General features: G+C 41.3%; 1 protein-coding gene across 7 annotated transcripts in view; it reads left to right on the top strand.

The window, feature by feature from the left end:
- Positions 1 to 13,929, top strand: part of ZFYVE9 (zinc finger FYVE-type containing 9) — a 213,141-nt gene that overhangs the window by 169,481 nt on the left and 29,731 nt on the right. For all 7 annotated transcript variants that reach the window (XR_016211026.1, XM_051857767.3, XM_051857766.3 and 4 more), the window contains 2 exons: positions 7,193 to 7,417; positions 11,209 to 11,291. Coding sequence is in view for 6 of the 7 variants with exons in the window: in XM_051857767.3 (XP_051713727.1) it covers positions 7,193 to 7,417; positions 11,209 to 11,291 (308 nt within the window). In the remaining variant the exon portion in view is untranslated. The remainder of the gene's footprint in view (positions 1 to 7,192; positions 7,418 to 11,208; positions 11,292 to 13,929) is intronic.

Raw genomic sequence — 13,929 nt, 5'->3', positions numbered from 1 at the left:
ATGTTTTCGCCTCAGGATTTTCACTGACCCTCTTTGCTACAGAAGTCTTCTTTCTCCTGTACCTATTAATCCACTGCATTATCTTATTTTTTTCTTCAGAGCATTTTCACTAACTTCACTTGCTGAAATTATGTTTCCCCCCATTAGAATGCAAACTCTGTGATTTTTTTTAATGTTGTGTCTCAATTTGTATATCAATCCCGAAACAGAGAGACTTAATAAAGAAAATTGTGAGTTGAAGAAATCAGTCGGTTAGGGTGATATCAGCAGCAAACTTTTTTTGTTGTTTGATGGAAAAGCACCAAGAGGCAGTATAGTAGCCTACTGTTATCCTAAAAATTTCCTTATGTTTCTAAAATTTTTAAATTTATATATTAGTTATTAACAGATTCATTGTGATTTGTAGATAGAATTGTAAGATCATAATGATATTCCCTCCTTACCTCCCTTTCTACCCCTCCTTGTCTTGGGTCTCTAATCTATAGATACCTGGGTAACCAGATAAACTCAATATTGATTTTAAGCTTCATTATCATATGGATTTATGAAAAGCCAATGTGAACTTGTAAGGCATTATAAAACTATTTTTATGTTAATAAATTGCATTCATCTTTGAATTTCATTTTTTGGATAACTATAATGTTAATAACATAAGCTTCAAATAAAATTGAGTTTGAGCTTTAATTTTTTATTTATTTAAAAAGCAGAGAAGGATAGATACATAGAACAAGAGATGGGATTCCACTGGCTCGTTCAGTCCCCAGATGCCTGCAGTGCCCAGGGAAGTGCTAGGCTAAGGGCTGGAGCCAGGAGCTAAGAACACACTCCAGATCTCCCACATGGGTGACAGGAACCCAGTTACTTGAGCCATCACTGCTGCCTCCCAGGATCTGCATTGGCAAGAAGCTGGAATCAAGAGCCAGAGCTGGCAATCAAACCTAAGCACTTTGATGTGGAATGCAAGTGTTTTAACCTCTAGACTAAAAACCTACTCTGTGGACTTTAATTTTTTAATGTGAAAATATGTCTATTTAGAAGTTACATAGGGCCGGCGCTGTGGCTTAGCGGGTAAGGCTGCCACCTGCATCGCGGGCATTCCATATGGGCGCCGGCTTGAGTCCCGACTTCTGTACTTCCAATCCAGCTCTCTGCTATAGCCCTGGGCCCCTGCACCTGCTTAGGAGACCTGGAAGAAGCTCCTGGCTCCTGGCATCAGATCAGTGCAGCTCTGGCCATTGCAGCCACTTGGGGAGTAAACCACTGGATGGAAGATCTCTCTCTCTCTCTCTCTCTCTCTCTCTCTCTCTCTGCCTCTGCCCCTCTGTAACTCTGCCTTTCAAATAAATACATCTTTTAAAAAATTAAAATAAAGGGGCCAGCGCTGTTGGCGTAGCCAGTAAAGCCGCCACCTGCGGTGCTGGCATCCCATGTAGGCGCTGGTTTGAGACCCAGCTGCTCCATTCCCAATCCAGCTCTCTGCTGTGGCCTGGGAAAGCAGTAGAGGATGGCTCAAGTCCTTGGACCGCTGCACCTGCATGGGAGACCTGAAGGAAGCTCCTGGATCCTTGTTTCGGATCAGCACAGCTCCAGCTGTTGCAGCCAGCTGGGGGAGTTAACCAGCAGATGGAAGATATCTCTCTCTCTCTCTCTCTCTCTCTCTCTCTCTCTCTCTCTCTTTCTCTCTCTCTCTCTCTGCTTCTCCTCTTTTTCTGTAACTCTGACTTTCAAAGAAGTAAATAAATCTTTAAAAAATTTAAAATAAAAGGTATATACTCTCAACTTAGGACAAAAATGTATTCAGACTATTTTTAAGCTATTATCTCTTTTTTAAAAAATAAATTATTTATTTGAAAGGCAGAGTTACAGAGAGGCAGAAAGAGAAAAAGAGAGAGGTCTTCCATCTGCTGCTTCACTCCCCAGATGACCGCAATGGCTGGTGCTGTGCTGATCTGAAGCCAGGAGCCAGGAGCTTCTTCCAGGTTACCATGCGGGTGCAGGGGCCCAAGGACTTGGGCCATCTTCTACTGCTTTCCCATTTTCCAAATGGAGTAACCTGAGTGTTGCTTTTATAGTGATTTTTCCTTATTTCTTCACAGTAGAGGCCATTGATTAGGACTGAGCTCTTGAACTATGCCAAACAGATGGAACTAAATTAGTCACTCATGCTGAAGTTCCACCCTGTCAAACTAAATTGTTTAACAGATCTTCTAAGCAATCAGTAGTGTGAGAGATCACAGCTACAACCCTAATCAAGCCAGCTATACTTGGCATAAGGGAATGATCTCTGCTTTTTAATCCCCCCCCCCGCCCCCCTTTAACCTTTACAAGCAAGGTAACTCTGGGGGCCGGCGCTGTGGTGTAGTGGGTAAAGCTGCTGCCTGCAGTGCCGGCATCCCATATGGACACCAGTTCATGTCAAGATGGCTACTCCACTTCCAATCCAGCTCTCTGCTATAGCCTTGGGCCCTCTCACCCACGTGGGAGAACTGGAAGAAGCTCCTGGCTCCTGGCTTCGGATTGTTGCCGCTCTGGCCATTGCAGCCAATTGAGGAATGATCAGCTGATGGAAGACCATTTATAGAATGAGGTTCTGTCTGATTATGGATTTGCAAATAAAAGTCAGTTAAGCCTTTAAATTTGTCACAATGTTTATTTTGTCTTGACATTAATGTGTGAGTGTGTATAATTAGTTCAGTTGACTCATTGTACTGAATGTTCTCAAAGAGAAATTAGTGTATAACTGGATTGGTGTTGTGGCACAACAGGCTAGGCATCTGTCTACAATGCCAGCATCCCATATCAGAGCCTTGGTTCAGGTCCTGGCTGCTCTGCTTCCAATCCAGCTCCTTGCTAATGTGCCTGGGAAAGCAATGGAGGGTGGCCCAAGTACTTGAGCACCATGTGGGAGACCCAAGTGGAGCTCCAGGCTCCTGGCTTCAGCCTGGACCAACCCTGGCCATTGTGACCATTTGGGGAGTGAACCAGAGGATGGATACCTTTCTCTCTCTCTGCCCACCCCCACTCTCCCTCTGTTAACTCTCCCTTTCAAATAAATAAGTAAATAATTTTAAATAAATTAGTATGTAACAGACTTTATGAGTTAAAGAGCCCCAGAGTAACTCCTTAAATAAAAACCTTTTTTGTCAAATTATTATATCTAGTGTCTTTATTTTTACCGTTATCCATACCTTTAAAGTGTTCCTGTTTGTAGATGAGATGATTAATAGTCTCAATTATTAAGAAAGTTCGTGGAAATGTGTATTATGAAAAGACTACATGAATTTCAAAAAGATTTTGCACCAAAATATACTTATCTTTTAATTCCCCTTTCCCAGAGGTTTGTGGTTTTTTTTAATTTGTTGGGGCCAAAAGATTTATTTATCTATTTGAAAGTCAGAGTTACTATGAGAGAAAGAAACAGAGAGGAAGAGAGAGAGAGAGAGAGAGAGAGAGAGAGAGAGAGCTTCTATCTGGTGGTTCACTCCCCAAATGACCACAGTGGCCACTGCTGGGGCAGGCTGGAGCCAGAAGCTTCATCTGGGTGTCCCCCATGTGAGTGGCAGTGTTCCAAATACTTCGGCCATCTTCTGCTTTTCCTAAGTCATTAAGCAGGGATCTGGGTTGAGCAGCTGGGACACGAACAGTACCCATGTGGGATGCCAGTGTTGTAGGCCTGGACTTTACCCGCTACACTATAGTACCAGTCCCAATGAATATATCTTTAAAAAAGATTTTTTATACTTTTGGGAAAGGGGAATTAAAAGATAAATTTATTTTGGTGCAAAACCTTTTTTAATTGATGTAGATTTTTCATAATGCACATTTCCATGAACTTTCTGAAGTACCCTAGTATTACTGATTATTTTTCCACAGATATTGACTTCCTTTCTGCCTGTACTATCCATCACCCTGTTCATTACAAACACAGTCATTCTTCACTATGTCCCCAATTATAATATATTCTTATTCTTTAAGCATTTTCTTTTTTTAAAAAAAAATAGACCTCTAACAATCCTAATGAATAGTTTAGGCTATTAAGTATCCTCATAGATTCTAGGCCTTTGTAGGGAAATTCCATAGGAAGAACAAATGAATGCCTTGAGTACCAAGCAATGCATTGTTCACCTCTGAGCTGTATTCACTAGATCAGTCATGAAACATGAACGTTCTGCTGTGTATTAGTCCATTTTGTGCTTCTGTAACAGAATACTATAGACTGGGTAATTTATGATGAATAGAAAAATTTTTAAAGATTTATTTATTTGAGAAGTAGAGTTTCAGACAGAGAGAGAGAGAGAGACAGAAAGATCTTGCATCTGCTGGTTCACTCCCCAAGTGGGTACAATGGCTGGACCTGGGTCAGTCTGGGTCTCCCACATGGGTCCAGGGGCTCAAGCACTTGGACCATCTTCTGCTTCCCCAGGCCATTATGTAGAGACCTGGATCAGAAGAGGAGCAGCCGGGACACCCACTGGCGCCTATATGTGATGCTGGTGCTGCAGGCAGAGGCTTAGACTGTGATGCCACAGTACCCACTGATGAATAGAAATTTATTTCTCATGGTTTTGGAGACTGGGAAGTCCAACACCAGCATCTGACAAGCGCCTTCCTTGCTGCATCCCATGGCAGAAGGACAAAGAGAGGGTGAAAAGGAGCAAGGGGGGACTGAACTTGTCCTTTTACAACAGTTGTATAATGTAGTAACTGTGTTAATCTGTTCACTCTGCCCTCCTGCACCAAATCACCTCTTACTAGGCCTTATCTCCCAACCTTGTTGCGGTGGGGATTAAGTTTTCAGCATTGTTTTGGGGGAGGATATGTTCAAACCATAGCATGCTGATACCAGAGCTTTATTAGAATTCTACCATGTGCCCTCCATTGTGTAGGGAAAAAATAGTCCACCTTTTGTTTCACAAACCTAGGTAAAAAGGTAAAAATGCATATTTTTTTTTTCTATTTGACAATCTGTTTATTGAATTTTGCCTCTGTGTAGAGTGTCTCTTAGAATTCCAGGATTCAGAGGGGCAGTAAAAGTGGCAATGGTTTCCCAAAAGGGTGATCTATTTTCCCAAAAGTGCTTGCCAATCTACCCCTGATTTTGCAGTAGATGCCAGAAAGGATAAAAATTTGTCTTTTCACATTTTACTCTACAATCTTTAGTCAAGCATTATAGGATTTACTAATCATTCTCTGTGTGTTTGCATTAGCACAATAATAGTTATAATTTTTTGTGAACACACTGTGTAGCTGGTGCTGTTAGACATTTTACTTGTTTTGTTATTTTTCACAACAATCTGAAAATTAATATATAATTTTTACACAGATATTGAGAGTCACAGAAGTTAAATCTTACACTAGTGAGTGTATATTAATGAGTGGCCAGCGTAGATTAAAACCTGTATTTCTATAACTCCAAAATCTGTTATTTTCAAAATACCATATTGCTTCCTAAATTTTGGGATTGTTTTGTTTTTATAGATCTGGTCCGGCAGTTCAGTTGTGTGTCCAGACTTGATTAATCCTGAGGCAAGAATAACTACCCTTAGGTACCTAGATGTACTGCCTGAAATGTCAAATGTAGTTCATTATCTTTAGGTAACCTTCAGTCACAAAGCTTCTTTGAATTTTATGGGTAGGCATGGACCCTACCATGAAAATATGTTCCCACTTCACTTAAGGGTTTGAAGACCTCCCTATAAAACTCATAGAAATCTTCAGCATTAACTTTTATGTTGGGATTTCTTTATTTGTTGTTGCAAAGATATCAAAGGAAGTTTGTACGTGTCTAGTGACACGTGTCTAGTGAACAGTTTTCGAAGAGCTGTTATCAGGAAGTTCTTTTCTAATTCCAAACTGAGGAAAGTATGTATTTACTTGTAGGATGATACACTTGTTACTGTTTCATTAAAAAAAATATATTTTGGGGCCAGTGCTGTGGCGCAGCAGGTTAATGCCCTGGCCTGAAGCACTGGCATCCCATATGGGCACCAGTTCTAGTCCCGGCTGCTCCACTTCCAATCTAGCTCTGTGCTATGGCCTGGGAAAGCAGTAGAAGATGGCCCAAGTCCTTGGGCCTCTGCTCCCACGTGGGAGACCTGGAAGAAGCTCCTGGCTTCTGATCGGCGCAGCTCCAGCGGTTGAAGCCATCTGGGGAGTGAACCAGTGGATGGAAGACCTCTCTCTGTCTATACCTCTCTTTGTAACTCTTTCAAATAAATAAAATAAATCTTTAAAAATATACATATTTTAATTAGAAAGTGCTTGGTGAAGAACATTTACTGTTAAAAGAAAAATAACCTGCTTGATATGAATTTAAATAAGCCCTAAGTTGTAAGCTCATATTTGTCTCAACCAAAAGTACACAGAAAAAGAATAAATACTACTTGTGGTACTATCTTCTCCATAAATTCCTTTTTCCCTTATGTCTCATAATTGTACTAATTGTCTTAATATATTATGTTTATGATTGACTTTGTTCACCCAATGAGATAGCAAACTTTGCAAGAATAGGACCTAGGCCGGCGCTGTGGCTCACTTGGCTAATCCTCCGCCTGCAGCACTGGCACCCTGGGTTCTAGTTCCGATTGGGGTGCCGGATTCTGTCCCGGTTGCTCCTCTTGCAGTCCAGCTCTCTGCTGTGGCCTAGGAAGGCAGTGGAAGATGGCCCAAGTGCTTGGGCCCTGCACCCGCATGGGAGACCAGGAGGAAGCACCTGGCTCCTGGCTTCAGTGCGGTAGTGGCCACTTGGCGGGGGAGGGACCAACGGAAAAGGAAGACCTTTCTTTTTCTCCCTCACTGTCTAATTCTGCCTGTCAAAAAGAAAAAAGAATAGGACCTAATGTAGGTCCTATTTTGCAGGCTATATTTTTTTATCCTGAGACCTCTAATGTAATTCACATAATAAAACTATAATTCAACTAAGGAATACATCAATATTTTTTATTTTTAGCTAGAGAAACTTCTACAGTGTGGTAATACAAGCTATTTCATATGCAAAAGAGGCCTTGGTAAAATTGGAAAACAAATTACCATTTAATATTTAATAAGTGCCGTTCATCTAATTTTCTAAACTTGGATCTTTCATGGTCAAAGGTTAGGAATCAATATTTGGTAGTTTCTGGTCTAATGTTGAGTATTAATGATTGTAAAAATATGACTCATTAATAGTAACGAATGAATTTTTTTGTTTTAGGGAATGTTGTGGGCAACTTGGGACATTCTTTCTTTAGTCAGAGTTTCCTTGGCAGTAAAGAACACGGTGGATTCTTATATGTGACATCTACCTACCAGTCATTGCAAGATCTAGTGCTCCCAACCCCACCTTACTTGTTTGGGATTCTCATCCAGAAATGGGAAACTCCGTGGGCTAAAGTATTTCCTATCCGACTAATGTTGAGACTTGGAGCTGAATATCGACGTAAGTAACATAGCACCTTCTAAGTCAAAAGACCAAGGCATGGTGGCTAAATAAGGCCTGTGATATTCTCAGCATTTTGGCTTGGTGATATAGTTCAGCAGGAATAGTATTTTGAAATAGCTAAGTTTGCACAGTGTCTCTACTTGATTTATGTAGAATAGGAAATACTGAAAATGTCAACTGCGAAAGTTGGTTATTATTTATCACCATATAAACATACTGTTTTTATAGTTCATTGATAAAAACATCATTTTCAGAAAAATGAGTTTATAGTATCTAATAAATGGGAAGCATATTCTTTGTCACTTGATTAGCATATAATCGTAACAGATTATATTTTACTTAATGTAACAGACTCTGGAAGCTAGTGGTATGAGGACCACTCTCAAGTAGCAAGGTAGGCTATAGAAAAAGAACTTACTTGTCCATGGTTATAGCAGTGCAACTAAGTTATGGCTTTTAAAAAAGACATTAAAAGTTAAATGCAAGCTTTATTTTAAACTTTATATTCTAACCTAATTAAAAGTGCTCTGGTCAGGGCCGGCGCGGTGGCACACTAGGTTAATCCTCTGCCTGTGGTGCTGGCATCCCATATGAGCACCAGGTTCTAGTCCCGGTTGCTCCTCTTCCAGTCCAGCTCTCTGCTGTGGCCTGGGATAGCACTAGAAGATGGCCTAAGTCCTTGGTCCCCTGCACCCGCATGGGAGACCAGGAAGAAGCACCTGGCTCCTGGCTTCGGATCGATGCAGCTCCGGCCGTGGCAGCCATTTGGGGAGTGAACCAGTGGACAGAAGACCTTTCTCTCTGTCTCTCCCTTTCACTGTCTGTAACTCTACCTGTCAAATAAATAAATAAAAATCTTTAAAAAAAATTTTTTTTTAAAAAGTGCTCTGGTCTAGGAATCAGAACACCTGAATAAGATTCTCAACTCCAGTGATTACAAGCTGTGTAACAGTGGGCAACTCAGGTTCCCTGATTGTCTATTTTTCACTCAAATTCTCTGTAACTTTTACAAGCTGAAGATAATAATGCTAGTCTTTTATATTACAGTGGATTATTAGAAGAATAAAGTAATAATGAAACTTTTTTAAAGATAGATTTATTTATTTGAAAGTTAGAGCTACAGAGAGATAGGGAGAAACAGAAAGACAGGTCTTCCAGCTACTGGTTCACACCTCAGATGGCCGCAACACTGGAATCTAAGAGCCAGAATCTTCTGGATCTCCCATATGGGTGGCAGGGGCCCAAGTACCTGAGTGTGCTTCCACTGCTTTTCCCAGGCCATTAGCAGGAAGCTGGATCAGAAGTGGAGTGACCGTGACACAAACTGGTGCCCGTATAGGTATATGCAGGCATCACAGGTGGCAGCTCTACCCACTACACCACAACACCAACCCCAAAACATTATTTCATAGACTCTAAAATAGTACATGTTCTCAGCCAGTCAGCTTTATTCTGTGACTCACATGTTCATTCATTCATCCTGTAAGAATTTAATAAGGACATGTCATGTTTTATGAATCCTGGGGATTCACAAATGTCTTAAGACATAGATACAGACTCTTGGAAACAGTTGTAAGGAAAAAGTACAGAAATAATCATTTTAGTAGTGTATTGTGTTAAAACCCATGCTTAAGTTCTTTGGGAGCACCAAAATGACACTAACTTGACCAAGAATGAAGGGGTTGAAAAGAAGCACTTCTCAGATCTAGGTGCCTGTGGAAGGAAATGTAAAGACAAATGATCAGCTAAATGAAGCAAGGAAGACTAAAGATTGTGTGTGGGAAGAAACATGTATATCTTACTGTCTTGTATAGGCATTTCAAATCATAAAGTTGAAGGGATAAGTCAGAAGATCACCTGATATTTGGCTGTCCTAAGGAAAGCTCCTGGTTAGGAGTTATAGGGCAGCACCAGCATCCCATATGGGCACCTGTTGAGTCTCGGCTGCTGCACTTCTGATCCTGCTCACTGCTAATGTAACTGGGAAAGCAGTGGAAGATAGCACATGGTCCAAGTCCTTGGGCGCCTACACCCATGTGGAAGACCTAGGTGAAGCTCCCAGCTCCTGGCTTCAGCCTGACCCAGCCCTGGCTGATGTAGCTATTTACAGTAGATGGAAGACTGTGTATCTCCCTCTCTTTTTGTAACTCTGCCTTTCAAATAAATAAGTTTTTAAAAAAGGTAAATTGTTAAATTTCTTGAGCATAGAGGAATCAGGATGTATTTGTTTCCTATATCATGTCAAATCTTATCAATTAAGTTTGAAGAAGATTGCTCCCTCAGACCTATGGATCATTTTTGGAACAACTTAATCAAAAGACTTGTTCTGGGAGCCGGCAAAGTGACATAGAGGATAAAGCCACTGCCTGCGATGCTGGCATTCCAAGTGCCAGCTTGTGTCTTGGCTGCTCCACTTCTGATCCAGCTCCCTGCTAGTGGCCTGAGAAAAGTAATGGAAGATGACCCAAGTGCTGGGCTCCTGCCACCCTTATAGAAGCCCCAAATGAAGCTCCTAGCTCTTGGTTTTGGCCTGGCTCAGCCCTGGCTGTTGCGGCCACCTGGGGAGTGAACGAGTTGGATGAAAGGTCTCTCTTTCTGTGTATATCTTCCTGTTTCTCTGTAACCTTGACTTTCAAATAAATACATATTTTTTTAAGATTTTATTTATTTGAGAGGTAGAATTACAGTGAGAGGAAGAGACAGAGACAAAAGTCTTCCGTCTGCTGGTTCACTCCCCAAATGGCTGCCATGGCCGGAGCTGCACCGATCTGAAGCCAGGAGCCAGGAGCTTCTTCCGGGTCTCCCACACGGGTGCAAGGGCCCAAGGACTTGGGCCATCTTCTACTGCTTTCCCAGGCCATAGCAGAGAGCTGGATGGGAAGAGGAGCAGCTGGCGGCCATATGGGATGCCAATGCCACAGGTGGAGGATTAACTTACTACACCATGGCGCCGGCCCCAATACATAGTTTATTAGAGATTTATTGATTTATTTATTTATTTGAAAGGCAGAGTTAGAGAGAGAGGAAGAGACGAATCTTCCATCTGCGGTTCACTCCCCACATGGCTGCAATGGCTAGAGCTGGGCTGATCTGAAGCAGGAGCTAGGGCTTCCTCTGGGTCTCCCACATAGGTGCAGGGGTCCAAGGACTTGGGCCATCTTATGCTGCCTTCCCAGGCACATTAGTAGGGAGCTGAATTGAAAGTGCAAGCAGCTGAGATGTGAACCAGCGCCCATAGGGGATGCCAACTATGCCACAGGGCCAGCCCCAATTTTTTTTAAAAGGCTTTTTCTGCTCATTGGAAGATTTTGGCTCTGGAATTTTTGTAAGGATTTATTATTTATTTATTTCAAGGCAGAGTTGAGAGAGAGGGAGAACCCACACATATTGAGATCTTCCATCTGCTAGTTCACTCTCCAGATGGCCACAATGGCTGGGGCTGGGTCAAGCTGAAGCCAGGAACCAGGAACTCCATCCGGATCTCCCAAGTGGGTGGCAGGGGCCCAAATACTCCAGCCATCCTCTGCTGCTTTCCCTAGTACATTAACGGGGAGCTGAAGCAGCTCTCATGTGTGATGCTGGTGTCACAGCCTTAGCCCACTACCCCGTAATGCCAGTTCCTGCTTGGGATTTGTCTGCTTCCAGGCTACTTTTTGAGTGGTAAATTTTATGTTCTAATGAGCCATTGTAATTGTATTTTGTGATAATATATTTGTGATAATTATGATGAGTGTTTCCCCAGAATTTTAAGCTGCTAAACCTAGTGTGATCATTTCTCATTTTCATAGTTTATCCATGCCCACTATTCAGTGTCAGATTTCGGAAGCCATTGTTTGGAGAGACGGGACATACCATCATGAATCTTCTTGCAGTAAGTTTGGAATTTTCATTTTCTTTTTCCTTACTGAAATTTGGGAGAAAGAAGAAGCAGGTTTTATTATTTTGATGATAGTCATGTCACTTCTGGTTTAGGTAAAGATTTATGCAGAAGGGAAAAGTGAAGAGCATATATGAATATACTCTTTTGAAACATATGGAACTCTGGAGTAGAATAGTACAGGATTTCACCCCTGATAATACACTGACCTTGCAGGATTATTTTTGGGGACTAGTGGTAATGTATAAACAAAGCACCTAACACAGTGTCTTGTTTTTAAAATTGTCTTCCTGGTGGTTTCCTTTTGTGTCTATTTTGTTTTCTATTCAGCCAAAGATCAGTCAGAACTTATACTCAAATACTTCAAGACAGTAATGCTTAAATTCTCTGAAGATTCATCTGTATATGGACTTGGATTCAAACTTCACTCTTTCTGTCCACTGGCTGGGCTCCCTGTATCTCCACCACAGCACATGAGACTTTGATTCTGCTGGCCAATAACATTGGTTGAGTCGAGTCCACTAAGCTCTCTGCTGCGTGCGAGCACAGGCTAAGGTCATACCTTGGTATTTTGAGAATTCATGACGCCCTCCAGGGTTGTCTTACCTATGTCTCTGTTCTCTCCCGGAAGCTCTTTTAACCTCTGGCTAGTGTGCATGTACATTACTTATCCCAAACAGCTGACAACCTCAAGCTAACACAACTATTGGCCCTCATTTTTTGCTAGCCACTGAGATTACCACTTCTATAATGCTCCAGGTTAACTGAAGTCCTTTAGGCAGCAAAGCTTATTTTTACAAAGTAGAGGTACCTTGCCCTGGTTAAATTGCCTAATTATATAACAAGGCTGGATAGCAGCCCTAGACAAGAAGGTCACAGCCTCAACTCTGTTATTCTTACTAGAAATTCAGTCGTTTTCATGAAAAAAAAAAAAAAAAAACCCACTTCTCAGTGTGTTGTATTAAAAACCTGAGGATCTGAGAAAGAGAACAAAAAAACTGAACCCCAAAGCACTGAAATGATTGCTTTTTAAACTATTTACCCAGCTTTTCGTTGCTTTTTGGAGAGTGATTTTACTGATTTTCTCACACTGTCATGCTGAAAGTCGTAGTCCAGTTATCTTTTAAAGAGATTTGAACAATAAGAAAAACTTGTGTACATTTATTCATGTAGTGTAGTTCATTCCTTTGTGTAACCTTACATTCCATTTGGTGTAATTTTCCTTCAACATGAAGGTATTAGCATTTATTGGATGTTTGCTTGTGATGATTCTTTCAGCTTTTGTATTTCTATCAACATCTTTATTTATAATCTTCATATTTGAAAAATATTTTCAAATGTAGGATTCTAGTTTGACAATTTTGTTCTTCGAGCATTTGAAAATATTGCTCCGTTCCACTGTTTTCTGGTTTGCATATTGTTTCAGAAAAGAAATCTGATTTTCTTCTTACCTTTATTCTTTTTCTGTAATTTTTAAAAAAATTTCTGGCTACTTTGAAAATTTTATTTTAATGCCACTGATTTGGAGCAGTTTCATTATAATGTGCAGTGTTTGTGGTTCATTAAGCATCTTGATCTGTGAGTTTATAATTTTCAACAAATACATTTTCTGTCCACTCCCTTCTCTCTTTCAGGAACTCTAATCACAGATATTAAGTTAGGCTGCTTGGAATTGTTCTGCAGCTCACTAGTGTTCTTATTTTTTGTTCAGTCTTTTCTTTTTTTCTTGCTATTTTTCATTTAAGATAGTTTTTATTGCTGTGCCTTCAAATTCACTAATCTTTATTTTTGCAGTGTTAAGCCACTGTTAATCTCATTCATTTTTTTTAAAGTCTCAGACTTCATCTCGTGGAATTTTACTTGAATCTTTGATGACTCTGCTTAACTTTTTGAACATTTAGAATATAGTAATAACTATCGTGATGTTCATGTTTAGTGATTGCAGCATCTTATATCATTCTGGCTCATTTTCTTTTTTAAGATTTATTTAATTTATTTGAAAGAGTTACAGAGAGAGGTAGAGACAGAGAGAGGGGTCTTCCATCTGTTGGTTCACTCCCCAGATGGCCGCAACAGCCAGAGCTACGCCGATCTGAAGCCAGGAGCTTCTTCCGGGTCTACCACGCGGGTGCAGGGGCCCAAGCCCTTGGGCTATCTTCTACTGCTTTCCCAGGCCATACCAGAGAGCTGGATCGGAAGAGCAGCCAGGACTTGAACTGGCAGCCATATGGGATGCTGGCGCTTCAGGCGAGGGCTTTAACTCACTGTGCCATAGTGCTGGTCCCCTGGCTCATTTTCTTTGGACTTATTTTTTTCCCTAATTTTTATTTTAAAGTCAGACTTTCAGAGAGAGAGAGGGAGAGACTGAAGAAGAGAGATCTTCCATCTGCTGGTTTATTCCCCAGATGGCTGCAACAGCCAGGAGCTTCACTTAGGTCTCCCACATGTTGGGGCCCAAAGACTTAGGTCATTTTCCACTGCTTTTCTCAGGCCATTAGCAGGCAGCTGGGTTTGAAGTAGAGCAGCTGGGGCATGAACCGGTGCCCATATGGGATGCCAGCATCACATGTGGTAGCTTTACCTGCTTTGCCACAAAGCCGGCCCCCTTATCAAGGTTCTTGAGCTCTGTTGC

This window comes from Oryctolagus cuniculus, chromosome 7, assembly GCF_051225735.1.
Source record: "Oryctolagus cuniculus isolate XC-2025 breed Fujian yellow rabbit chromosome 7, ASM5122573v1, whole genome shotgun sequence".
In the NCBI taxonomy this organism is placed as follows: domain Eukaryota; kingdom Metazoa; phylum Chordata; class Mammalia; order Lagomorpha; family Leporidae; genus Oryctolagus; species Oryctolagus cuniculus.
The sequence above is the reverse complement of the archived record's forward strand: the minus strand, read 5'-3'. Positions and strand labels throughout refer to the sequence as shown.